At 40.9% G+C, this 26,068-nt stretch overlaps 1 protein-coding gene across 2 annotated transcripts in view; it reads left to right on the top strand.

Annotated features, from left to right (window-relative positions):
• The window catches only part of CCDC6 (coiled-coil domain containing 6), a 108,615-nt gene that overhangs the window by 71,475 nt on the left and 11,072 nt on the right, over positions 1-26,068 (top strand). Inside the window, exons 4-8 of one of the 2 annotated variants that reach the window (XM_053207652.1) lie at positions 11,505-11,608; positions 13,441-13,601; positions 19,000-19,156; positions 20,461-20,561; positions 22,447-22,715. In XM_053207652.1, coding sequence (XP_053063627.1) covers positions 11,505-11,608; positions 13,441-13,601; positions 19,000-19,156; positions 20,461-20,561; positions 22,447-22,484 — 561 coding nt within the window. In that variant the 3' untranslated portion in view covers positions 22,485-22,715. Of the gene's footprint in view, positions 1-11,504; positions 11,609-13,440; positions 13,602-18,999; positions 19,157-20,460; positions 20,562-22,446; positions 22,716-26,068 lie in introns of those variants that run through there. The other variant, XM_015088349.3, reaches the window with a different exon arrangement.

The raw sequence follows: 26,068 nt of genomic DNA, 5'->3' as shown, positions 1-26,068 counted from the left end.
TCAGAAGAGCAAAGGCATGTACTATATTATGTATTATATAGATTTATATGTAGTACATGGCTTTGCTCTTCTGACAATAAACATAGTTTTTAAACTGTAAGCTATTTGAAGGCAATTATCCCATGTGTCTTATGGTATACCACTGCTTTGCTGGAAGAGTTTAAGTGTAGATTTGGCCAGGTAACTGTCATTTGTGTTTTGGAAGGAGGTACAGTATAGTGTTCAGGGCCTGGATACTGGATTCAAGAGGAACTGGATGTGAACCTGGTTCTTCTGCTTAATATCTTAGTTCACTTTTCAGGGGTGGGTAGTAGTGGTGGTAGTGGCTTTATTGAGATATAATTCACATACCATAAAAATCATCCATTTAAAATGTACAACTCATTGGCTTTTAGTATATTCAGAGTTGTGTAGCCAAAACCACAAACAATTTTAGAGCATTTTCATTACCTCAAAAAGAAACCCTGTACCCTTCAGCTGTCACTCTGAATTTCCCATTCCCTTTAAGCAGCCACTACTCTGTATTTGCTCATGCTGGATACTTAATAAAAATGAAATCATATATAGTATGTCATCTTTTGTGAGTGGCTTCTTTCATTTAATAAAAGGCTTGTATCCATGTTATAGCATGTATCGGTACTTGACTCCTTTTCCTGACTGAATGATGTTTCACTGTGTGGATATATCCTATTTTGTGTATGTGTTCATCATTTGATGGACATTTTGGGTTGTTTCCATCCTTTGGTTATTAGGAATAATGCGGCTGTGAACATTCACGTACAGTTTTTCATGTGGATATATGTTTTCATTTTTCTTGGGCGTATACCTAGGAGTGGAGTTGCTGGACTACATGGTAACTCCATGTTTACCTTTTGGGGAGAGTGCTAGACTGTTTTTCAAAGTGGCTGTGCCATATTGATTATAGCATCCTGGTAAATGTGAACCGGTATCTCATTGTGGTTTTGTATTTCCCTGGTGACTAATGATTTTGAGAATCTTTTCATGTGCTAATTGGCTATTTTTTATATCTTTGAGAAAAATACCCATTCAAGATCATTTTATTATTGAATTCTAAGAGTTCCTTATATATTCTAGATACATTTCCCTTATCACATATATCATTTGCAACTCACATGCCAGGGGACTCTCACTGTAGACTAGGATTAGTCTGGTCAACATGACTTTAGTGCTTTTATGTTTTGTTTCGTTTTGTTTTTTTAACTGGTGGTCACTGCCTGCAAACCCTTATTTGAGAATTTTTGTTTAAACATGGTCATTGTTTGTCTCTTATTTGGCATTCACATTTTCTTAGGAGACAGTAAGAATATCTAGAACTTGGAATATTCTTTTAGTGTCAAGATATCTTAATCTTGAATGTTTTCTGCCAACCAGGAAGAGTTTTTATTATTTCTCTGGAGAAGGATAACTAGCATCAAAAGGTAGTCCACATTTGCCTATTTATTAAGTGAAGTTCAACTCAGCAGCTCTGGAGGGCCCTCTGTGCACTTGGCATGGAAAACTATGGGAAAGAAGAAAATAGTGGCCATAAGCAGCTGGACTAGATACTTAATCATTCTTAGGTAGTACAACAGAAAAAAGTGGAATAAGTTAATGGAGAATTAGTCCCATAATTCAGCTAACATTTACATCGTGAACAGGATTGCCTGCCAGGTACCAGATGCCTTACTCTTTTTCTTTTCTCTAGCTGGCATAGTGAGTATAGTTTTCTCTGTTACTTCTGGAATTTGGTCCATCATCTTTTATCTGAGCTATATCCTGTCCCCAAAGCAAAGACACTGTTTGTCTAAAGCTGTATTCAGAATGGGATGGCAGTTTCATTCATTAGGATCCATTTTTTTAATCTGTCTGTATTAAAGTTTATTTAAGTCATGTCTTCAACCGGTATGGGGCTCGAACTCACGACCTTGAGATGAAGAATTGCTTGCTCTTCTGACTGAGCCAGCCAGGCACCCCTCATTAGCATCCGTTTGTAAACATCGTATCCCATGTAGTTTTTAGGGAAACTCTCACCTTGGTTCAAATCTTCCTTCCATCTGAATAAACTGTATGCCTTCAGGCAAGCAATTTGAGCTCTTTTGTGAAATAGACATTAGTACCTAATTCCTAGGTGTGTTGAGGGGATTAATGTTGCATCCTGCCTTTCCTCACACTACATGCATATTGCAGTTCTTCATTCCTCCACTCAGAATCCTTCCAGTGTGGACTGCACAGCAAGAGATAAGTTAACATGGCAACCCAGTACACTGATGTTTTTGTACCCGTATATATGACTGGGACAAGTTCCATAAGACAACATTTCTTTTGATTTTCTATTGAATTCCATTTCATTTTTAGCAAAATGTAGGTCACAGTGGACTAATTTCACAATCCAATAATGGTTCATGACCTGCAGTTTGAAAATCATGCTCTGCTGTGTGCCATGCTTTCTTGCCCCCACATCTCCATGGATCTGTTTCCTCTGCCTGGACCGCTTTTCTCCCTCGCCTGCCCCATTCTCCTTCATCTTACCTGACTTTCTTCCTCCAGGCAGTTAGGGGCGTTTGCTGTAAAAGTATTTACATAATGATCAGTATTTCTCTTGTAATACTTGGTACACAAACAGCAACTAGCAAACAATTATACGAAGTGTTTTCTTCCCTATAAGTTTTCTAATAAATTGAAGGAGGGAAAGCACAGTGTTGACCTCACCACCGTATCCTGGTGACTCACATCTATTAAGCTCTCCAAAAATGGTAGCTGCTGCTGTTAATAATGAAAGTTTCCATCTAATTTCTATGGTACTTTACCCTACCCGTTTTCCAGGAAAATGAGAGTGCATATTATTTGAGCCACAAATATCTCACCACCTTCCTTGACCTTGTCTCCTCAATTTATGAGTCAGAATGTGCTCAAGTGTCATTTGTGACCCAGCCCCTTTGGCTTTCTTTTGTGCCTATGCTATAGTTAGTGCATTTGTATGGTACATATCCTGTATTAATTCAGCACATCTTTGTTATGTGCCTGCTCTCTGCACAAACTCTGCTAACAAAGGATGTTAGGTCCCAGCCTCGTGCAGTCTGATCTCCTGTTCCAGGAAGGCCAGTGAAGAGGGATGCTGTATGCATGGCTGTGGTGGAGGGGAGCAGTGAGGCCTCTGTGGTGGCCCCGACCCCCTTTCCCCTACAACCATGGGAGACACCCCAAAGCTCCTTGGCACCGGGTTTAATTATTTGTTAATGGGCACACGTGGTTGGATAGATCTAAATCCAGCCTTGTTGCGGGGGAGGAGAGATTGAGAGGAGACAATGGGAGAGAAGACCTGCAGTAAAAAGTGAGTGTCAACACTGTGTGGAGCAGAGATACTGGAGACAGAGAAGAGAGCTCATGAAGAAGATGTGAAATTGAATCCTTCCTCTTTGCTGCTGGGCAAGGAAAGAGAAGGAGTTGCATCTTTGGTGTCTTTGAGGGCATAGTTTATCTTTACAGTCAGCATTTTGCATAAGGCAACCACGTAGCTGTAGGCCTCAGTGGTTACCTTCAGCCTGGCAGCATCAGGTGCTTACAGAGGCTTGACAAGACCCCAGCTTACAGGATCATTGCAGAGGTGACACCCACTTATCCTGGTGTCTCTCACCATCTGTAACCAGCAAATGCAGAGGCTGGGGTTTAGAGTGATGCATTTCAATCCTTAGGACAAGATTTAATTTTTTTTTTTTTTTTTTAAGTGAAACAAGGACACATTTAGTGTATTTTAAGTTCTATTGGGAAGAAAGGAGGGGCACCTGGGTGTCTCAGTCGGTTGAGCATCTGACTCTTGATTTCAGTTCAGGTCATGATCCCAGGGTCATAGGATGGAGCCCTGCATTGGGCTCCATGCTGAACGTGGATCCGGCTTAAGATTCTCTGTCTCCCTCTCCCTTTCCCCTGCTTGAGCATGTGTGCTTTCTCTCTCTCTCTCTCTCTCTCTCTGTCTCTAAAAATTTAAAGAAAGAAAGGAAAGTTTTAGGTTTCCAACTCTTAGAATAGTTGCTCTTAGTCAAGGATACAAGATGGCCTTTCTCACTTACTTGTATACAAAATAATTCATTCAAAATACAGACCAGTTTTGCATCTTTGGTTGATCTTTTTTTAGTTGCTGTGGAGCCAAGGTATTTTTAAAATTCACAGGGAATGTGGCCCTACTGGGTTCTATTAGAATTCCATTCACACTAACTGCTGCCCTTGCAGATTCTTGCAGTACGAGGAATCTGGGTGGTACCTGCTGATTTCTGTGTGCCGTTTTTCCCCCCAAAGAACAACCATGTTACTTGGGGTTTACTTCCATTAAAGAGATGAAATTTAGTGACCACTGCATACTTTGAAATTTGATTTCAAGTGCTAATCTCAAATTATGGAAATCATGGGAGTTTTTAATTAAATGTTTATATGAAAATAATCTATTGCTCTTTCAAGAAAAATCGGAAGACACAGAAGTACACAAATGATAAAAACATTACCTGGATTACAATCCACCCCTCAAATAACTACTATTCATATTTCTTCTTCATCTTCCCCCTTTTTTTTCTTTGTTCTTCCTTTAAAAAAAACTGTAGGGTATTACAATTTGCTACCCTGATTTTATTTTATTTTTAAATAAAACATAACTTGTGCCTGCACATTTATGCAAAATGCATTAGGGTACAGCCAGACGTAATCATAGTAAATCCTGAAGTTAGCTGGGTGGCAATTTGATTGTAGCAAATCCTTGAGGGTGTTTGGGTTGCTTGAGAAGCCTGGGTACAAGCATCTTACCTACTGCTTATTTGGGAAAGCTGGGAAAAAGCATAACTGAAAAATTAGTGGAATTTTGTGCCTTGAAAGCAAGCAAGCTGGGGGCACTCCTCCAGTAGTCAAAGGAAGCATCAGTGGGCTCTCTTTTCAGTTGATTTGCTTTGTAATCCAGAAAACAGGATGTCATGAAGCCAAGGATGTCATGAAGCCAACTGAGAGGTCCCAACTCCAGACTTGGGAAAGTAAACTCTGAGTTCTGTCAGGGACACAGATAAGGAAGTCTTTCTGCAGGATATGGGGGAAAAAAATCCCTCAGAATTTCTTTGCTAGATCTCATTTCAATTAAGTAGAAAAACGCACTGTGTTTCATTTTGTCAGACTTTATTTTGAACTATCAGATAACACCTGCCATGTGGATCAGTTGGTGCAAATGTTGTTACATAGTGGTAGGGAAAAAATTCAAAATGTGTTTCCTGTGTAAGGAAAGAGATACCTCCCCATGATCCAACAGTGTGTGTTTCTGGTCATGCATGCATGTATGTATGTGAAAACTCTCGCCAGTTAAATTGAAGTCTGTTGGTATGCTACAGTAAGGGCAATAACATCCAGAGAGTACTGTACTCAGGCTTTCTCATTGCTTGTGATTTTGAAATGCATGAAATCTGTTTATGACCAGAGCAGTAATTTGGTTGATGACTTAGAAAGGGCATTCTCCTTAGCTAAACATGCATGGCTAATGAATGAATGTCTAAGTAAATCCAACATCTCTGCGTAAGGAAGTGGGATGGATGCAGTAATGACTTTTCATGGAAACTTCCATTTTGCATAAAGCATATCAAGAGAAGTTTCCCTAATGTTATTTTCTTAAGCTTATTTTAGATAATGGACTGGTGGTAGCCAGTGATGTGATACTGTATCTACAACATACACTGTGTTATGACTTCTTTCCTAGGTCTTCTCCACTGCAGTCTGGATGTAGCAAAAGAATGTACACCCTGTTCCATCAATGGTACTTATGTTAAAGTCCCCTAGAATTATTTACCCACTATGCAAATTTGTATATTATCCCGGTTAAGTGATGAAAACTTAAGTCCAGAAACCATATAAATCTGAATAATTCTGTGTGTGTTTTTTTTTTCATAAAAGGCCTTCATTTCTCAACATCACTGAATAAAAGTTTTAAACTTTAATAAAATTTATTAAACTGGTAAAATGATGAAATAATGTCATTTTTACATGTTAATATTGATGCAATATTAATATTGTCCTGAAGTTCAGTTCATCAGAAAACAAATCTAATTTTTATAGGAGAAGTCTTTGAGAAAATATATTTGGAGGCTGTAGTATAAAAGGTTGACTCTGGGTTATCTGGAAAATTCTCAGAGTATTTCAAATAGCTGACACTTCACTATTATCCTCTGAGATTTTATTGGCTTATTCTGGATTTTGTATATATAAATTATCATCTTCAGTTAATGGATGTACTGTTAAATTGTACTGGGAACTTTCACTTTTAAGATCAGACATCTTTAAATTTCTTCTGTTACAAAAATTGTAAGTGTTCATTAAAGAATTGGGTGGGAGCAGGAAAAGGCGGGAAGAGGAATTATCACCAATATTCTGTTCACCCAAGGGGCAGCCCTAATTATCTTGCTATATAGTTCTTTATGTTTTTTTTAACATCTCTTTCCTTTTTTTCCTCTATCAGTATATTCCTGATGTACATAGATAGATTTTTCACTTGTGATTTTGACTTCTTGGACTTAAAAGTGAGCAGCCTTTCTCTCCTTTTTTGTTGCTCTTCACTGACCAGCTTCCCTCGGTTCTTATTTGGCTTTGCATTACACTAGCAGTGGTGATGACCTAGAACTTGGTTTTAATTTTGAAACCAGCCTGCAGCTTGGTTAATCAGATAGGTACCTGGGGGCTCTGTGGTCTATGAACACCTGTCTTAACTCATCTGTAATAAAATCTGTAATAAAAATTGGCAGTTCGATTTCTTTAAAAAAAAAAAAAAATTTTTTTTTTTTCTTCAGAAGGCAAGGGTCAGATATCTTCCACCTAGGAGGAGCATTGTCAGGGCTGAGCAAAATTCCAGTGATTGCCTGAACAGACACCAAAAGAGGCACTAACAGAGTGTTTTTAAGTTTTACTCCATGTCTGTTGCTTTAATTTGCGAACAAGGCTTTGCCACAGAGTAAGGACCATGATGTATTATTATACTCCACTCTTTTCATGTGAGTTGCCCCTGATCTGTTTTAATAGCCCCCTCATGAATCCTGTTCTTTCCTATGTCTATGTAAAACCTTGATTAACTCGAATGTATTGGCAAAGTAGGATGGGATGAGATCTTTTATTGGCTCTACTGCTTGTAGTAGAAACAAAAGGGTCTTATCCCATTGGGGCTGCTAGAACAACATAGACTGGCTTTATTTCTCATTTCTCATGGTTCTGGAGGTTGGATCTGGATCCTGGTGTGATGGAGTCCCAATGAGGACCTTCTTCCAAGTTGCAGTCTGCCCACTTCCCCTTGTATCCTCATGTGGTGGGGAGAGCAGACAGCAGCAAGCTTCAGGGTCTCTCTTGACTTCTAGAAAGGACATGAATCCCATCATCAAGGGGGTCATGACCTCATGACATCAACTAAACCTAATTACCTCCTAAAGGCCCCACCTCCAAATACCATCACATTGGTGGTTAAGGCTTTACCATATGAATTTGGGGGGGGAACACAAACATTCAGCCATTGAAAAAATACATTTTTTTTTTACTGTAATTTAGTCATTTTCTGAATATTTACTGTTATTTTCCCAAGTGGTTCTGTTGTATCTCCAGGGTCACCACTTTGAACATCTATAATGGTATTATATAACAAGTTGATTGGCAATTGGGCTAAATTATCAATAGCCTTCAGATACTACCTAACTTGGAAAGTTCGGGGGGATTGTTGTGCTAATCCATAGTACCCACTTGTTTTCTTAGGATTTATCTCTCTCTTTTAGGAAAAAAAAAAACTAGTCAACTAAGAGTTGGTTAATATAGGTCTTAGAGGACTCTGTGATTTCTTTTTTAAACATGGGGTACTCTCCTTACATTGTCACCACCTAAACTACCCTCTCCTGTATGTTGTAACAAACTGTGTGTCTGTGTTCTGTTTGTATGATAGCTCTTATTTCATGGGCATTTCCCTCTCTTTTATAATCTTGGATTAGTTGTAATGGGCTGCCTTCCAAAATTTGTTTTTTAAGCCATAGGTTTGGGGCTCAAAATATATTTTCCCATGGAAACAAGGATAATATTGTTAGACTAAAACTTTAATATAGGTTGAACAAAGTTCACTAAGACCTTCCAAGATTCTAGGATTGAACACGATGGTTAGGCTGAAGTTCTCATGAGGCTTTTTGGCTAACCATTTCTTTCTCATAACTCTGCCCCCAGTGTCCCAGTTCTCTTTAAATCAGAAAATGCTGCAGTGAGAAAGAAGTGTGATTGGAGCCATCTCTCGGCCACCCCCTACCTTTTGCTTTTTTGGTAATGGGTATCTGCCCACTGAGAAGGTACAGATAGGATGGGCTGTGAATTCAGATGAGCCAGCTAGATTTATTATACTCAAAGTTTATCCACTAAAGTTTCTATATTTATTTTGGGAACATAATAAGAACTCCTGGTCTGACATTAATTAACTTGCAATGGAAAGGAGAGCTACTGAAGAGAAGAAAAGAATTTGGCAGTCCATTGAACTGACTTAATTATAAAGCAGGCTTTCAAATGAGTATTATACAAATCCGTGATTTCCATTGGTGCTGAGTGCTCGCAGAATCAGCAGTCAGAGTGGCTTGGGTTTGCCCGAGAATTTGATGTTGGCGATAGATGAATGGGCGCCTGTTGTACGAACACTGAATGTAAAAAGCCCTCAGGTATTACTAGGAAGGAGTTGGGGAGAGGATGACAGTTAGAGACCAGCATAAGGAAAGCAGTGTGTCACTGGGCCGATGTTTCCATTCAGGCAAGACTCTCTGACTTCCTACTCTGTAAACTCAACATACACTGTCAGTTTTGAGGACTGTCTGGTATCAGGACAGTGCAAGCATGGAAAAATCTACTTCTGTCTGAATCGGCAGAGCTGGTGTGTATGCTCTGGCTCCAGATGTATAGGTTGTGGAATTAGACAAGAGGTGGAAGGGCAACTCTGATCCAGAACTTAAGAGAGTATTAATCATAATCATAATTAATCATGATAATATCATTTCCTCTAACTTCTTTGCCCTTTAGTGTCAGAGCTCCTCAGCAATGCAGAAAAGTTGAGATTTTTAATTTTTTAAAAGCATTCATTCATTCATAATTCATTTATTGAAAAGTTGAGATTTTTTAAAACTGAAAAAAACCCCGAAAGACCCTACCCTTTCTAAGGCTTAAAGATAATGTGGACTCCTACAGCACTGCCCGCCTGTGTAATGAAACCCCTGCGTCTGAGCCGCTGAGCCGGGGCCTCCTGTGTCGTCTGCTTCATGGAAGTAAGTTCATAGAGCATTGGTACAGCAAACCCAGCTTTCACAGGAAGCCTTGGTTCACTGAAGGCAGTAAATTGATAACTTGTAGCTCAACCAGTAGGTGCTGAAAAGAACCTGAGATTCACGTACCTTTTCTGCTTGTTTCTCCCGCTCTCTTACCTATGTCGGCATCGTGTCAGACTCCTAAACTACCCTCTGCTCTGCTGCTCCCAAGAATTGTTGGCTCGCAAATCAGAATAACTTACCCTAAATCTTACTTTCCTTTCAGGATCCCCATAGTTGAGGGTTGGACAGGACCCAGTTCTTTTGGCCACCGTGGTGACTGCTCCCACTCCTATCCTGGTGATATCGCTTTGCCAGAGTCACACGACATCCCAGGGCAGTGGTCTCTTGGCGCTGAAATGAAAGGATGGCCTTATGGTTCTCTTGCTCCCCCCATCTCTAAGGGTCTGGAGCTGAACTGGCTCAGACTGAAGACAGCTGCCATCTTAAGCCTCACAGAGAATGATAGTGACTAGTCCTGGAGGGGACCACACAGGTCAGGTAGGCCAGGCTTCTCATTTAGTGGATAAGGATCTGCTCACAGCCACATGCTTAGTAAGTTGTACATGGGTAGAGACAGCTTTGTCTTGATTTTGCTTTTCAGAGTTATTGATTAGCATTATGCATGATTACTCTAAAATTAAAAGCAATTTGGTATAAGTTTACTAGGCATCCCTATGGTAAAACAATTCCTAGCTTGAAATTTTCCTTGCTTGCCAAGTACTCTCTATAATGCTTTTAGTTAAACATGGGAACAGGATCCTTACAGGGTAAATGCCTTGGAATTTTGTTTCTTTAAAAAAATGGCTGTAAATTGTACTTCAAAGCTTGGCTAAACATGTGGTCAGTGCAGAGAATCACGCAGTTTAATAGGGGTTCCATGAGCTGCTCCAGGGTTTCTCCCGGTTGCTGCAGGTTGAAAGTGTCTGACATTCCGAAGAGCATTTGTGCATTCGCGTGCTCCCAGCTTCACTGCACAGAATGCTTCTGACTTGTTCTGAGTCCCCACCACCCTCCCCACCCCCATGCAGGGAAGGTATTTCCAAGCTGTATTTTCATTTGACCATGTGATCTTGGTTTATTCACTGTTAATAAGATCTGCTCTGGTTGTTTTAAAAGTCTACGGTTTATACATGGTACTGGTCTCATTTTACTGTGTACACAGGGACCTCTGATCAGTGAGGAGTCTCTGTGACCTGCTAAGGACATCTTTGCAGCTGTGCAATCAGAAATAATTTGTTGACTCGGTGATTGAAAAAGTGAATTGCTACTGGTTGAAGAGAGAGCACAGGGGCAGTACCGTAGCCATTCTCTCTTTAAAAAAATCTGTTACAATTATTTAATATCTCAAACATGTAGAGAAGTGTAAGAATGATATAACACATTCCCTCTACTGTGGCTGTGAAATTTAGCATTGCACTCTCTATCCCTCTTGCCAGCCTTGTATTTCTTCATCTCTCTTTTGCTCTCCACCAAAGTATATAACTTATTTCACTTACTATCTATGCCCCCACTAAAGTGTAAGTGTCATGAAGGGCAGAAAATTCTGATTTTTTGGTTCCCTGCCAGTGGCCTTGTTCACAGTATTCGCATATTGCCCAGTATTGATTGATTAAATGAATTTTTCCATGTTTGCTTCTTTTCATGGAGTAGAGTGCATTTGGGGGTTTCCTTTGCAGCTGCATACTTTCCCCCAAATCAGATCTTTCTCTTCCCTACCTCCTCAGAAGTTACTAGTATTGTGCATCCTTTAACCAGTATGTAGAATTGTCTTGAGGTGTTTGAGTTCTTTATATACATGGTAATATAACCTTTCTGGTTTAACTACATGCAGAACCTGGGGGGGGACAGACCCGGATAAATCCTGGTGTGAGTGGTAAGCACAGCTCCCCCAGACCCTCTTTAAAGAAGATTTTTGTGTGTCTTGACTAAATGCTGAAACAAGCAGTGTGATTCATGTACCAGAGGGCAATGAAGCATTCACATCAAAGAGTGAACCTGTCTCAGTTTTCTCAGTTGAAGTTTAAGAACTAGATGCGCTTAATGTGTCTGTGCCAGGAAACTGGCCATTTCTTTGCAGATTTCTCCAAGGAAGGGGGTCCTAATGGTCCAATCAAAAAACCTCATTAACAAGGTTTAAATGGCCTACTATTCTCAGTAAAACTTTTTCCCTTCCTTTAGTTGAGACGAGAGAAGATCGACCTTGAAAATACTTTGGAACAAGAACAAGAAGCACTAGTTAATCGTCTCTGGAAAAGGATGGACAAACTTGAAGCTGAAAAGCGGTTTGTTTAGTCTTGCTGTTCAGTACAGTGTGTGTGCATGTCTGGGGTGCTGAGCTGGGTGTGACAAGGATAACAGAAGGGGCATTGTGATGCCCTGAGTGATGCACTCATTCATTAATTTGCCAAACCAAAAAAGTGTTGACAGCCTTCTGAACTCTTCTCATGCTGGTCACCTCTTTATATTTCTCTCTTATCGTCCCAGTAAAATTTCCTTTCATTTGGGGTTAAAGGCTATGAAGAGATTAGCTAAGGTGCTATTTTTCACCTTTAAATTGTTTGAGAGATGGTTGCAATTTCAACTTTTTACCTTGTTGAACTGGCTCCCCCAGTTTTCTAAAGTGGTTAGGATGTATATTGTGTACAGTTAATGATTACACATCTCTAGAATGTATTTCATGAGGAAGGCTGAGATTTTAACAGGAAAATTATCGATTTTAAAACTTACTGTAAAAAACTTGATGTAGTTAAGGTTAGGAATTGTGCTAAAAGTAGGTACATGGATGTGAAATGTCATTCAACAGCAAATGTTTCTTGAACCCCTTTATGTAAAAACACTGTCAGGCCCTAATTTCTAAGTACTATGTACTTTGCGGGGGTGATGGAGCAGGGCTTGAAGAATGGCAGGGAGGTTCTGTATGTGGGATGTGTTCATGGGTATGGAAAGGGAGTTTTTTAAAAATGTTCATTAAGCTACTTCACTAGGATCTTTTGTTTGCTAACCAGAGTCCTTTTGCCGTAACTATTTGGTCTGCATGAACATCCATAAGTTATTTTGAGTTCATCTCTAAATTTGCAAAATATAGTCCTGTCTTTAAGTGAAAAATGGAGCTCTATCCCTGGGGGAAATATTCAAGCTGTAGGTGAATTGGCTGTTTTGCATTATTGTAGTGGTACTAATAAATTGAATTATTAAAAGTTACTTAATATAATAAATGCAGGGATCATTACAGTATTTAACATACCAGTTTTCTCAACAAGGGCAGGCCTGAAGGTGATTCACTGTTTGCATTTGGGCAAATTTAAAGGTAAAAAGTTAAAAACCAAACCAAAACCCTAGCAGCTTATAAAAGGGGACTTGGAGGTCCATTGTCAGTCTGCCTTCCTTTGCAGAATGCAGCTGGAGGTTTTGTATAGATAAGTACCAGAGTATTATGTTAAGTAATATGAAATTATCATCTGTAGGTCAAAAGTTGTTGAATATTCACATTCCATGTGCTTCAAACTAATGATAATTGGTAGAGAAGGTGGGACCACCAATTATTAACCCAGTGATTTTGGTTTTATTTTGTTCTTTATCTTTTTGCCTCTGCTATGGCCAAAAGTAAAGGGCCTTCAGTCCAATTTGTCATGCCGTTAGGATTGGTTTTTCAGGAGGGAATTTTAGAAGTGGAGTCTATGTGAAGCCACCTTCCAAGGGGGTTCATAATATGGAGTTTGTAAGTTTCACCAGCACTGAGTGAAATTTCTTTAGTCAACCATACAAATCAATATGATGAATGTTTAGGTAGCAGATAATTCTGAGTGCCTACTGTATGCCAGGCATAATAAGCAGAAGCAGACATTGCAGACTTTCTCGCTAATGCTTAATTATCAGTGGTCCCTGAAAAGAAAAAAAAGGGTGGATCCTACAGCCCTGCCTTTTGACCTTGACTGGATCCTACTAGGTAAGGGAGCTCAGAAGTAGATATAAAATGGGCAGAGGAGTTTGGCAACCCTGTGAATTCTGGTGATTTACAGGAGTTTGCTATTAAAACAAACCCTCCAGCTGGTAGGTTGTTTTGTCTTTTAAGGCAAACTGTTTTTCATTGTTGGAATTTTTCTTTTCACTGAAGAATCCTGCAGGAGAAATTAGACCAGCCGGTCTCTGCGCCCCCGTCGCCTAGAGACATCTCCATGGAGATAGACTCTCCAGAAAACATGATGCGCCACATCAGGTTTTTAAAGAATGAAGTGGAGAGGCTGAAGAAGCAGCTGAGAGCCGCTCAGTTACAGCGTATGTAGCCTCTGATTTCACTGGTCTTCTGAGTACAGAATTAATCCATTTCCCAGCTACAGGATTTTACCAGTATTTACCATTGAATTTGCATAAATCAAATCCATACTGTATTTCATTACCAGTACATGTGTCTAGAAATCTTTCTATCATCCTGGAATAGATTATTTTTGAAAGTATTATAGTGGGACAAGGCAAATAGTTTAGAATACTTCTAGAAAATCAAATAATTTGAGGAGGGTCCAGAATCAGGCACTATTATTAATCTTCTGCCCCATGTTCATCTCTAAGATTGCAGTAACAAATGTACTTTTGGGAAATTAAGGCAGAGAATATAGTATTTATTTTCCTTACTACTAAACTTTAGCATCAGATAACATCTGTTCATCATACTTGAGGAATAAATGCTTTAAAAATTTATACTGATTATTTTGGAAAAGGTCAAGATGTTGAGTTAGAAATCAAAGGAACTAGATTTCTGAACACTTGCCTAGGGCACTGTGTATTTGCTTGGGCTTCTCCTGTTTATGCAGTTGGGTTGCTCATGTGGGTCTGAATAGACCTTGTAGTGAAAGGTATGCAGGGAAAAGTAGCTGTCCTTCTCATCCCTGACCCCAACCACCCAGGTCTCACAATTACACAGTTTTTATTTATTTCTTCTTCCAGATAAACTTATTTTATACAAAAAGTAGCACAATGAACACACTCTTGTATTTTTCTTTTTTTTACTTACTGTATCTCGTAATTTTTTCCTTGCTAATACATAGAGATGTCTTACTCCTTTTCTAAAAGGATGCTTGGTATTTGGTTAATTGGTACACTAGTGCCCCCGTACCCCCAGTTTCACTTCCCGTGGTGTCCATTACCTGTGGTCAACTGCAGTCCAGAGGCAGATGGTTCTCCTCCTGACTTAGCATCAGAAGGTCAGTAGTAGCCTGATGATATGTCACATGCCTGTGTCATTCACCTCACTTCCATCTCCTCATGTAGGCATTTTATCATGTCACATCATCACAAGAAGGGTGAGTACGCACAGTAAGATATTTTGAGAGTGTCAGAGACGAAGACCTTCCCTTGCCCTTCAAGGTCCTTCTAGTCGGACTAAGAATCAAATTGACATGAGACAGATTAACAGGAGAAAATCAAATTTAATAGCATACATATGGGAAATCTACAGGCAACATGAAGCTTATTTGGACAAAGGGAGGAGGGTTCTGAAGATACAAAGGAGAGACAGACCATCAGAAGGAAGGTGAGAGGAGATGTTTGGAAAACAAAGCCCTATTATGTAGAGAAGTTTCTTAGGTAAAGAGGAATCTCTATTTATAGCTCTCTTTCTGGTACAAGCAGGCATTGGAGGGGAAGGTAAAGAGCTTTTCCTAAATCTGCTGGGTTTGGATTGCTTTTACTTCAAAATAATGTTCGTGCCAAAGTGGCCCATCTTGGGTGGCCTGCCCTCCCTACAAGAGAGACGGAGACAACTTCATGTAGCTATAATTGTTATTATAAATTGTTCTATTTTGTTATTACTTTGTTGACCTCTTACTGTGCCTAATTTAGAAATTAAACTTTATCATAGGTGTGTATATTGAGGAAAACACCTAGTATATGTAGGGTTTGGTGCCCTCCTTGGTTTCAGGCATCCACTATGGGATCTTGGAGTACATCGCCCTTGGATACCTTATACCATAATTTAGTTAACACCAGTTGTGATGCTGCAACCACAGTGGACATCTGTGTCCACACATTTGATACCTGAGCAAGAGCATCTTCAGGAGAAACTCCAGAAGTGGATTTGTTGAGTCACGTGAATGTGCATTTAAAATTTTGGTGATTCATACCTTAACATTGTCTTCTCTAAAGTTCACTGCAGATTCTAGTCCAGTAGTGCATCTGGGATGGTGACTCAGGATCATCCTTGGAACCTTTAAAAAACAATGTTCATTTCCTCTTGTTGCTGTAACAAATGACTGCAAATTTAGTAGCTTAAAACAACACAAATATATTACCTTTCAGTTCTGGAGGTCTATAGTCCAAGATATCTCTCACTGGGCTAAACTCAGGCTGTCAGCAGGGCTGGTTTCTGGTAAAAGGCTCTAGAGAGACTCTGTTTCCTTGTTTTTTTCCAGCTTCTAGAAGCTGCCTGTACTTTTGGGTCATAGTTCCTTCTTACATTGGCATCACTTCTACCTGCATCTAGGATTGTATCTTTTCACTCCTGCTCCCCTGCCTCCTTCTTACAAGGACCCTTTGATTACCTTGGGCCCAGCCAGATAATCCACGATAAATTCCCACCCCAAGGTCCTTAACTTCGTCACAGCTACCAAGTCCCTTTTGCCATGTAAGGTGACATAATCCCAGGCTTCAGGGATTAGGATGTGGACATCTTTTGGGGGTCCATTATTCTGTCTAACCTCATACAGGACTCTGGGCTTACTCTAGGAGTACAACCTGGTCCTCCATTTGTTTTAATACAAAGAATTCTGATGTGTACCTCGGGTTGAAAACCACTACATATATTTCATGAAAACAAATCAGTTTTCAAATACTAGTTATGTTAGGATATCTTTTGAGTTTTTGGTGTGTCAGATGTCTTTTAGCCCCTTTCTGAACTTCCTCCAGTGCTGTCAGTTTACAGTTCTTTCTCATGTATACTTATGCCCCAGACAAAACTTTTAGAAGAAATTGGGGAAGAATTTTTCATTCCCATAACTTTCTTCCTACGGCACTATTTGGTCTTTGAAGAGACTGCAGATGACTACAGGAGCATCCATAAGTGCTATTTCAATTTCATGAGGGCAGAGAAAGCTGAATGGAAGAAGGGGCGTGTGGCTCCCTGCTGCTCACATTTGGTCTGGATTGGTTGAGAAGATGAGTTAGTGACTTTCCTTCATCCTGCAGAGGTCAGATACCCCACCTCTCTGCCATGCTGCTGGGACAGTTGGCTCCTTACCCTCCAAGTCCAGCAGTGTCAAAACTTGAACCTCTCTCCCAATAGTTCTTCAGCTCTGGATAAACATGAAAATCCCTTGGGGGCTTTTCAGTATCCCAGTGGAGAGGCTTTATCCTCAGGATTCAGATTTGTTTGGGGTAGGATCTGGGCATCAGCATTTTCTAAAAGTGTAAACTTGAAAGGGATGCAAAATGTACAGGCTACCTTTGGATCATATGGAAACTGCCTCTTTGGAGCCTGTCTGGAAGTCATCCTCTATTGATGCTAACTTTGTGACTAAGTGTTCCAAGATGGCTGAAAATGGGGGAAGCATCGACTGTGCCCCCTGAGTCCTGGGAACTCTGTGAGAGAGGGTGAGAGGGTGGTGACTCACTCATGGGAGGAAATCCAGTCTCTTGAAATCCAGTGTGGTGGTGTGCCAGCAGAGGGCACCCAAGGAATACCGTGGTGTCAGCCATCTGCGGCTAGCACTGTAACACTCAGAGGTGTTGGGCCTGGTGCTTTCTCTGTCCTCTAGCTTCTGGGTTAATTGCCCAACTGCCATGAAAGTCCTCCAGCCATCACTCCTGCTGACTGATGTTCTTGTGTATAGATTATTAAGTATTCCCCTGCTGATTTCCTCGGATGCTAAAGGATTGCATCTGAAAGACAGTGTTTCTCTTAAATGATTGTTCTTGAAGCCTCATAAATCCTCAGTTCTCTGAAGCTTTCCTATTTATGGAAAAGAAAGGCAACTTGCTCCAACAGCCATCCCTCTTGTTCTAGAAACAATAATACTCCAAGGGGCCAATCTAGTGCTTCCTGTAGAGCTAGTGAAAAATTCTGCATGCTTGCATATTTGGGATGAAATAATTTAAATCATTTATATTAAAAGTGTACTTTGTAAATATTTTCCCAGCATGCCTTCAATTAAAGAGATTTTTGCATCTGGATTAGACAGCAGGGTTTCTGGTTATATTGAAAACAACTGAGGGATTTAGTGTTTAGTGCACATAACTGTTTAATAATTTTGGTATTTTTATTTGGATTTCTAAAATAAGGGTATTCAAGAACTTTTGTATGTTCTGTAATGATGTGGTCTTAGAAATCATTGAATACTTAGCATCAAAAGTCATTATTTGCTAAAACATCAGAACTTCATAGAAGTATTTAAAACTGAAAGTAATTTGGACTGGAGAGTTGAAGTAGGGTCACTTTGTGGGGAAGAGGTGGTCATTGTGGCATTCCACACCTTCCTTCCTTCTTAAATTTGGAGTGGGCTAGTAATATGGAGCAATAGTTTATAGGACTGTTTCCTCAGCATGACCATGACCGCTCTGAGTTTGTAGCTATTTTTTAGAAATGAGAAATAGGTGGAGATTTTATTTTTCCCAGGATGTTCATTGCCTGAGGGAGGGAAAAAGGATGGAAGCAAGAAGATGGGTTGACCCTACATTTTGTGTTAACATTATTTTGGTGACTTAGTAACAAACACATTCTGTCAGATGTAAACCAGCAAAGGGCTGGGGGTGGTCACGTTTTACTGTTAATTGGAATGGTGCCAGAAAGTACCCCACAGTCCTGCACAGAGTGATCTCAGAAGGGCGGGGGTTGTGAAAGCTCCAGAGAATTCAGCACAAGGACATTGTAGAGCCCCATGAACATGTCAGTTCCACATTTCAGATTTCTGTATGGAGAATCTGATGGGCTTGGCTTGGTTCCATCTAGCCCTGAGGCTAATTGACCCTGGTCCAGGAGACAGGTACTGTAGCAGAGGCCTCGCTCAGTGGGGCAGCTCCTGAGGAACAGGAATTTGTCATAAGCAGGACTCCGTCCCTGGAGCCTACCTGCACACGGGTCTGTACCTGCCGTCTGACTCGGGCTGTGCATGAGTCAGGGAAGTAGAGTCACACACACGTGGAAAGTTAGACGTGACATATTCATCTAAAGCTATTCACTGCGTCAATTTCTATTTTTATAAAGAGAATTCTAACCTACTGCGTGTTCTAGTAGCCTGGTTCTCACTGGTGTGCTAACAGGCTGATGGGCTCCCTCTGTGTCTGGAGCTGAGGGGCAGCAGAATTGGTGCCTCCTTGAGGGGGGCGCAGGGCTGACGCAATTTCCCTGGCTGGCCCCCTCCCCCCTCGGCTCCAGCATCGCCCTTACTTGGCTCCAGCTCCACCATTTCCTCTTCCACAAACATCACTTTAGAAGGCAAGTAAGTGGGAGTGAAGGTGCCTAACCACTCCGAGTGCCGCTTTGTATGCTTGTGTTTTTCTTAATGCAAACCGTGGGTAAACTTCAACACGAAGGGGAAGCCTTAGATCCAGATCTCCCCGGGCGAGAGGGTAGGGGTGGGGGAGAGCCGCTGCCTCAGCATTGCTGCTGGGCGGCCTTCACAGTACACGTCGCGGTGTGACGGCGCCTGCTCTGGCCGTGGTCTAATGGAGAGCTCTGGCCTTTCAGATTCCGAGAAGATGGCGCAGTATCTGGAGGAGGAGCGCCACATGCGGGAAGAGAACTTACGGCTGCAGAGGAAGCTGCAGAGGGAGATGGAGAGAAGGGAAGCCCTCTGTCGGCAGCTCTCTGAGAGCGAGTCCAGCCTGGAAATGGATGATGAAAGGTGTGCACGTCCTCTGAGCCTTGTGGAAAAATAAAGGAAACCAGGCCCCGAGAGGTCTCCCTTCGCATCCTGCTGGATGTGGAAGGAGATGGCTCGCGCTCGCCGTGGTGCCACCGCCACATCCAAGTAGATGCTGAGGATGGGGAAGTGAAGAGCATTGACCATTTTCCTTAATCACAGACCGAAAAAAAAAAAAAAGGTCTTTTCAAAGTTACTACTTGGTAGTAGTAGTCTTAGTTGAGCAGCTATATTGTATACTGAACTAGGAATGACAATGTCACATTTGAGAGAAAGAAAATAGTTGGAAACTTGAGATGTCTCCAAGTTGTTTATTCTTAAAGATGAAGAGGTGTTTTTCATTGCCGAGCAGGATGTAGGTGCCACCACGGTGGGCTGCCCTGGAGGGGCAGGAAGAGTCAACAGTGGGTAGCTGAGAGATGTATGTGAAATTTCGGAGCCTGGTTTTCTTTAAGCCACATAAACCAGCATGGAAATGGCTGTGTTCATGTTCTCATAAACTGACAATCAGGGCCGAGATCTTCCCTGGCGTAAAGATGTCTGCACACACGGCCATTTCTTCCTTTGGCTGTATGGCCTCTGAAGGGTAGCTTACTGGGAAGTCTCTCAAGCAGAAATCTCTCCTTGTCAGCATTCTGTGCTTATTCACAGCATAAAGGCTGACTTCCCTAACAATCATGCCTGAGTGTTCTCAGGTCTGATGTGACTTCCACATCCAGGAGGAATGGTGTGGTCAGGTGTGGCTGCGGTACATGTGCCGTGCTAGTGTCTGTTACTACATTCTAGCGTGTGACTGTTTGTTAAGCAAAGCTTGTCTTGTAAATGGCTGACTTCCAGTTCTTGGGAATACCATCATCTTTAGGCTTTGATTCGATGACATAAATCTTAGAGGGCTTGTTTGGTTTTGAGTTTCAAATAATAATTTAAGTGTAGCCATTAAAGCATGGATGTGTCTGTAATTCTTGGGGTAGCGGAGGTAGACTTCTACATAGCTGGTGTGTGAGGAAGGAAAGCCCAGTCCTCTCTGTTGACTGGAGCAGTTCTGTTGGCAAGCCTCCACCTGGAGCTAGAGCATTCCAGATTCCCTAGCCCGTACCCCTAGAGAGAGGGCTTTGCCAAGCGGTGGAGCTGTGTGACCCCCAAGTCCACTGTATACATGTCTCCTAGCTTTGTACATCACTCTCTAAATACCCCGAGTTTGACCTCAAAATATGAACCCCCAACATTTTCTCATAGGAACTACTGAAGTGCAGACAGTTCTGATAATCTCCCCCCTCTCCTCTTAGGTATTTTAATGAGATGTCTGCACAAGGATTAAGACCTCGCACTGTGTCCAGCCCGATCCCTTACACACCTTCTCCAAGTTCCAGCAGGCCTATATCACCCGGTAAGTACACATCCTCAGCTACCTCTGTGACTGATATCTGGGACATCTAATAGGCATCTCCAAATATGTTCCCCTCCAGCATGTAAAAATCTTGTAAACAGAGGGTGAATGGTCCTGTGTTTTTCAGAAACATCTAAAACAAATCACTATCAAGACTGAGTTTTAATCTGAAATTTTTAAGCATAAATTTTATTGTGCCAGCTAGTGTTTTTAGATTGTTTGTTGTTGTTTAAAAAGAATTTAACTCCAAAAATTCTTTTTAAAAAGACGGTCTTAGACTGATTTTAAGTGCCTGTGGATTGACAAAGCATGGATAGATGTTTTCTAAGATGGATCATAGCATATCTCCTGTGGGTTCTATTGTTATGTTGTACGTACGTTATCTCATTTTATCCTCAGAATAGTTCATGTAGGCATCATTTTTCTCATGTTAAAATTGAGGAAGCAGTGATTCAGAAATTCATTGGCTATTGGTCTTAGATCCAAGGAAATTGCAAGGCAGGGTGGCTCTTATTTCCAAAGCTTGTATTCTTTTGAGCACAAGCTGCCTCCTGATAGTCCCACTGATGGGTGAGTGGGACCGGGCCCTAGTAGGCAGGCCATGCAAGAAGGAACTGGACTTGCTTTTGGCTTTGCTTCTGCATCTGGCTTTGCTGCTCAGAAGCCTTTCCCTCAAAGGCGTGCTTGTCTTCATCTGACCCCGAAAACTCTCTCCCCCCAGGGTCTCTGGCTCAGAACCAGAACAGCGTGGGGCTCTCGGGCCAGGAGGGCAAGTAAATGATCCAGCAAGGAAGAAAGAGGAAGCCGGGGGCGGGGGTGGGTGAGTGGAGCGGAGGGAGGAAAGAAAATGTAGCAAGCCAAAGGATTGTGTCTTGTGACCGAGGGGACGAGTCTGAGTTTCTTGTCCTTGCTGGTAAACAGATTTTAAACAGAGTTGGGGAAAAAGCGTGTCGGGGGGAGGAGTTTCACAGCAGAATAACGCGAGGTGCCTGCTTGGAAGAGTGGCACAGGAAAGGCTTTGTGGTTTTGGAAAGTAAAACAGCTACATGTTAGGTACAGCCTCACCTTGTCTGTTGCAACACTGACAAAGAGGAATGCCCTTCAGGTGGATGAGGGGAAATGCTACAGTAATGCACAGTTGCCACAGACATGCTGTGAGGTTAGGATCTCAGCCCTGTGCTATACTGCTGTGACCTTTTTTTGTTTGTTTTTTAAGAGGAGAAATCAAAAGAATGTCCAGCACAAAGCATGACAACTTTTATCTGGTTCAGGCAGGGTAAAGAGGAGCTGTTTGCAAACCAAAAGGACTTCGTATCATAGATCAATGCATGATCATCTCCCCCTTGTTCTTGCCCAAAAGGATGTTCTGGAATCTGTTTCTCCTGTTCTCTCATGGCCTTTAAATCTCTCCGAAAGCTCCTCTGCCTTGCTTCCTCTCAGTTCTCCCCAAATAATGCTTGGGTTTCATTACCATGATAAAAGTCTTTGCCTTCTGATTTATTGATATAAAAGGAAGGCATGCATTAGGAAGAAGCAAGATGGGGGTAGCTTTTATAGTTGATGGTGATGTTGATTCATATGAAGTATAATTTAGCCTTCTGTTTGATTTATTTAAACCTGAAGAAATCCTTAGAGACATGTATTTTCCAATTCATTAAACCTAATGTGGTCATTGAATTAAAAAAAAAGCAAAAGTCAGACCTTGGCTGGGAATATTAACTTCTATTGTAACAGATCTTCTATAGGAAGATCTTACTCTGTGTACATAATTTTGACTGTCACTGCACCTGTCCCTGTAGTGTGGGACGTGCCTGTATAGATAAGCCATTTGCTTTTTCCTTAAACTAAGTAATAAGTAACACCTAGATTTTTTTTTTTCTTTCAGCCAGCCTAAGTGAGAAGAACATGTGTGTCTTATTTTAAACTCGATAATATCATCGAAGTTGATTTTATCTCGTACTTGGCAGCAGAATTACTCCTAATCTAGTCCCTTGCTGTCCCATACATAGTTCATCAGCAAAACGTGAATTTTCAAGTTTGCTTTTCAATTTAGTTTTTATTGGAAGAAGTTGTGGTTCTTTGTATTAAGAATCTGTAATCACTTTCTTAGTAGAATTACATTATTCATAAAAATAGTTTCCATTTCCATGCTAAGCGTTTTGGCTCGTTTCTTCCTTTACCATTTCTGATTAACATTGGCAATCTCGGGTTTCATCAAGTTGTTGAAATGTTTTAAGTTCTCTTTCAGTTTGACTGAAAAGTGTATTTCCTAGAATTTACGAAAGATCCTTTTAATAATATGTGGTGTTACATATGTGGATTATATATGAGCAGAGTATTACTTGTCAACAGTTATCTTTCAGGTTGTCCATTATTTGATGCAGGCTGACAAAAGACACTTCCAATTAGCATATTTTGATGTGCCTAAATCAGAGATGGGGACTAAGGAAGTTTGAAAAAGGGTCTACACCCCAGTAGCAACAAGCATACTCACTGCTCAGATCTTGGTTTTTAATTCCATTCTCCAATGAAAAGAACTGGATGTTTCTAGGGCTTAGAGAAGGGGATATGCAGGATGAACCTGAAAAATCTGATAATGCTGCCAAGTAAGGAGGTGCTCAAAAAAACAAGATGAAGGTATGTGAAAGAGACCCAGGAGCCAACCAAAAGAGCTCCCTGAGGCCAAAGCTGGAACCGTTGGAGCAACACAAGAAATAATGTCATGCTGGGTTATAACCCAAACATAAAACAAACATCCATGAGTTCATACTAATATAAATAAGTGACTGAATAAGTAAATAGGGAGAAGAGACAAATCTCCCATACAGAAGAATTCCAAATAATTTTTGGATACTCTATTGTTAAGGCAGTGGAAATAACTCTTCACTCTTTTAAGCGTGGGCTGCACATAAGGTCTTCCTTCCAAAGAATAAGTATGGAAAAGGGGACAAAAAGAGTAACCTTACCATGGAGGAACCTGACATATGTGACCTCAGCCAGGCCATCGGGGTCCACATCGACAATGGGGAGCCTTGTCGGGAGTGTGTATCCTTGATGTGAAAATAGCATTTCACCTCTGTGGTCTTACTCTGTCAACACCCGTAACCCCAGCTGAGCCATGTGGAAAACATCAGACACATCCAGATTGAAGGATAGTCTGTCTATAAAATACCTCATCAGTATACCCCAAATCTAACAAGCTCCTCAAAAACAGGGAAAATTGAGGAACAGTCTCAGCCAAGAGGAGCCTAAGGAGACATGGCAATTAAATATAAAGTGTCATCCTAAATGGGGTCCTGGAACAAGAAAAAGGACATTAGGTAAAACCTCAGGAAGTCCAGAAAAGTATGGACCTGAGCTAATAATAATAATATTAATAATTAATAATGTATCAGTAATGGTTTATTAGTTGTGAAAAATGTGTCATATTGGCATAAGATGTTAATAGGGAAATCAGAGTGTGGTCTATACAGGAATTCTCTGTACTGTTTTTGCCACTTTTCTGTAAACCTAAAACTATTCTAAAATTAGAAGCTTACTTAAAGTTTTTTAATGTTTATGTTATTTTTGAGAGACAGAGCACGAGTGGGGGAGGGGCAGAGAGAGGGAGACATAGAATCCAAAGCAGGCTCCAGGCTCTGAGCTGTCAGCACAGAGCCCAACATGGGGCTCGAAATCACAAACCGTGAGATCACGCCCTAAGCCGAAGTTGGATGCCCAACCGACTGACCAACCCAGGTGCCGAATTTACTTACTTATTTTAAATGTTTGTTTATTTTGAGAGGGAGAAAGAGTGTGTGAGTGGGAGAGGGGTAGAGGGAGTGAGAGAGACAATCTTATGCAGGCTCTACCCTGTTAGTGCAGAGTCCAACATGGGGCTCAATCTCAGCAACTGTGAGATCATGACCTGAACCGAAATCAAAAGTTAGGCACTTAACTGACCTAAGCCACCCACATGCCCCTAAAAGTTAATTAAAAAACAAAACTAACAAACAAAAAACTGCAGAAATAGATGAGATCTCACCTAGTCATAATAGATAAAAGGAGCAGAGAAACACCCTCCTGTCTGATCCTGAAGCAACTGCAATATTTAGAGGTCAAGTTCTGCAATATTTAGAGGTCAAGTTCAGGAGGAAAAACTGGCAAAGGAGATTGGGAAGTGGCTACCAGGGGAGTGGAAGGAAAAAATTGGAATACGATCTCACAGAGCCTTTCAACAAGAAGAGAGTGGTCAGCTTCATCAGATGTTCTCCAAGGTCAAGTAAAATGAGGAGTGGAGAGTGGTTATTGCAGCTGGCAGAGCAGAAACACTGCTGACATTGCAGGAGCAGTCTTGGTGGAGGGATGGAGACAGAGCCACATTAGGGAGATTTAAAGAGGAAATCCTGTCTATATTGTCTGTGTTTTTGCAAAGACCATGTTTTTATGTGTGATTTGTAGAACTAAAATCTCTTAAAACTGTAATTTAAAATAATCTTAAAAGGAAGAAAAGGTATATCTGCCTTTAGTCCAGTTTTACATTTTTTTTTTTTCATTAGCAAAAAGATACTAAAGAAAATTTGGGGACAATCGGAAGGATATAAGCAGAAATAAAGTCCCTCTTTCCAGAGTCCAGAATCCCTCTATCCAAAGGTGGAGTTAATATTTTAGTGTTTCCAGTTGTGTCCTTTCCCTACCCCCCTCCTCTTACAATGTTCCTTTGGAGAGGTGGTTTCATACAGATTATATATATTTTGTATTTGCCTCATTTTGCTTAGTAGTTTTCCTCATGAACTGCTTTTAATTAATCATCTTTTAATTTTGCAGCCTTGAGCTTGTGGACAGTGAAATAAGTCTTAACATTTTTACTTTAGTTAATGCATTTCTATGAGAGCCAGAGAAATTTATCGTAGCAATAACTTTGAAAAGCCGTAGTATTCGATTTAGTAGACTGGTATTTGGGGGTTGGCATTTTCAACCTAGGTATTTGTGTTCTCATCCTGTATTTTTTCTTTTGTTTTTTTTGTTTGTTTTTTGTTTTTTGTTTTTTTGTGCAAGCGTGGGAGAAGGGCAGAGAGAAAGAGAAAATCCCAAGCAAACTCCATGCTTAGCACGGAGCCTGACAGGGGGCTCAGACCTGAGGCAAAATCAAGAGTCAGATGCCCAACTGACTGAGCCACCCAGGCACGCCATCTCCTCCTGTACTGTGTTCATGGGCTAGTGGGTCAGATGCAAGATGATTAGAACTTAAGGGAAAACAAAAAGTACTAAGACCTGGTCTCTGGCCTCTAAGAGCTTATCATCAACAAACAGTAGGGCCTGGGGAAGGGGGTGAAATACAATAAACAAATTCTTTGCAAGAAACTTTATAAGGCCAAGCATAATGAATTTATGTAAAAATTGAGTAGTTGAACAGTGGTACATCTACTCTGTGGAATACTTACTACTCAGCAGTAAAAAGGAACTAACCTGATAACGTGTGAGAACTTGGATGGAGCATGGGGAGTGTTATGGATGAAAAAAGCCAT

This window comes from Acinonyx jubatus, chromosome D2 (genome assembly GCF_027475565.1).
Source record: "Acinonyx jubatus isolate Ajub_Pintada_27869175 chromosome D2, VMU_Ajub_asm_v1.0, whole genome shotgun sequence".
In the NCBI taxonomy this organism is placed as follows: domain Eukaryota; kingdom Metazoa; phylum Chordata; class Mammalia; order Carnivora; family Felidae; genus Acinonyx; species Acinonyx jubatus.
This window is presented reverse-complemented; position numbering and strand designations above follow the sequence as displayed.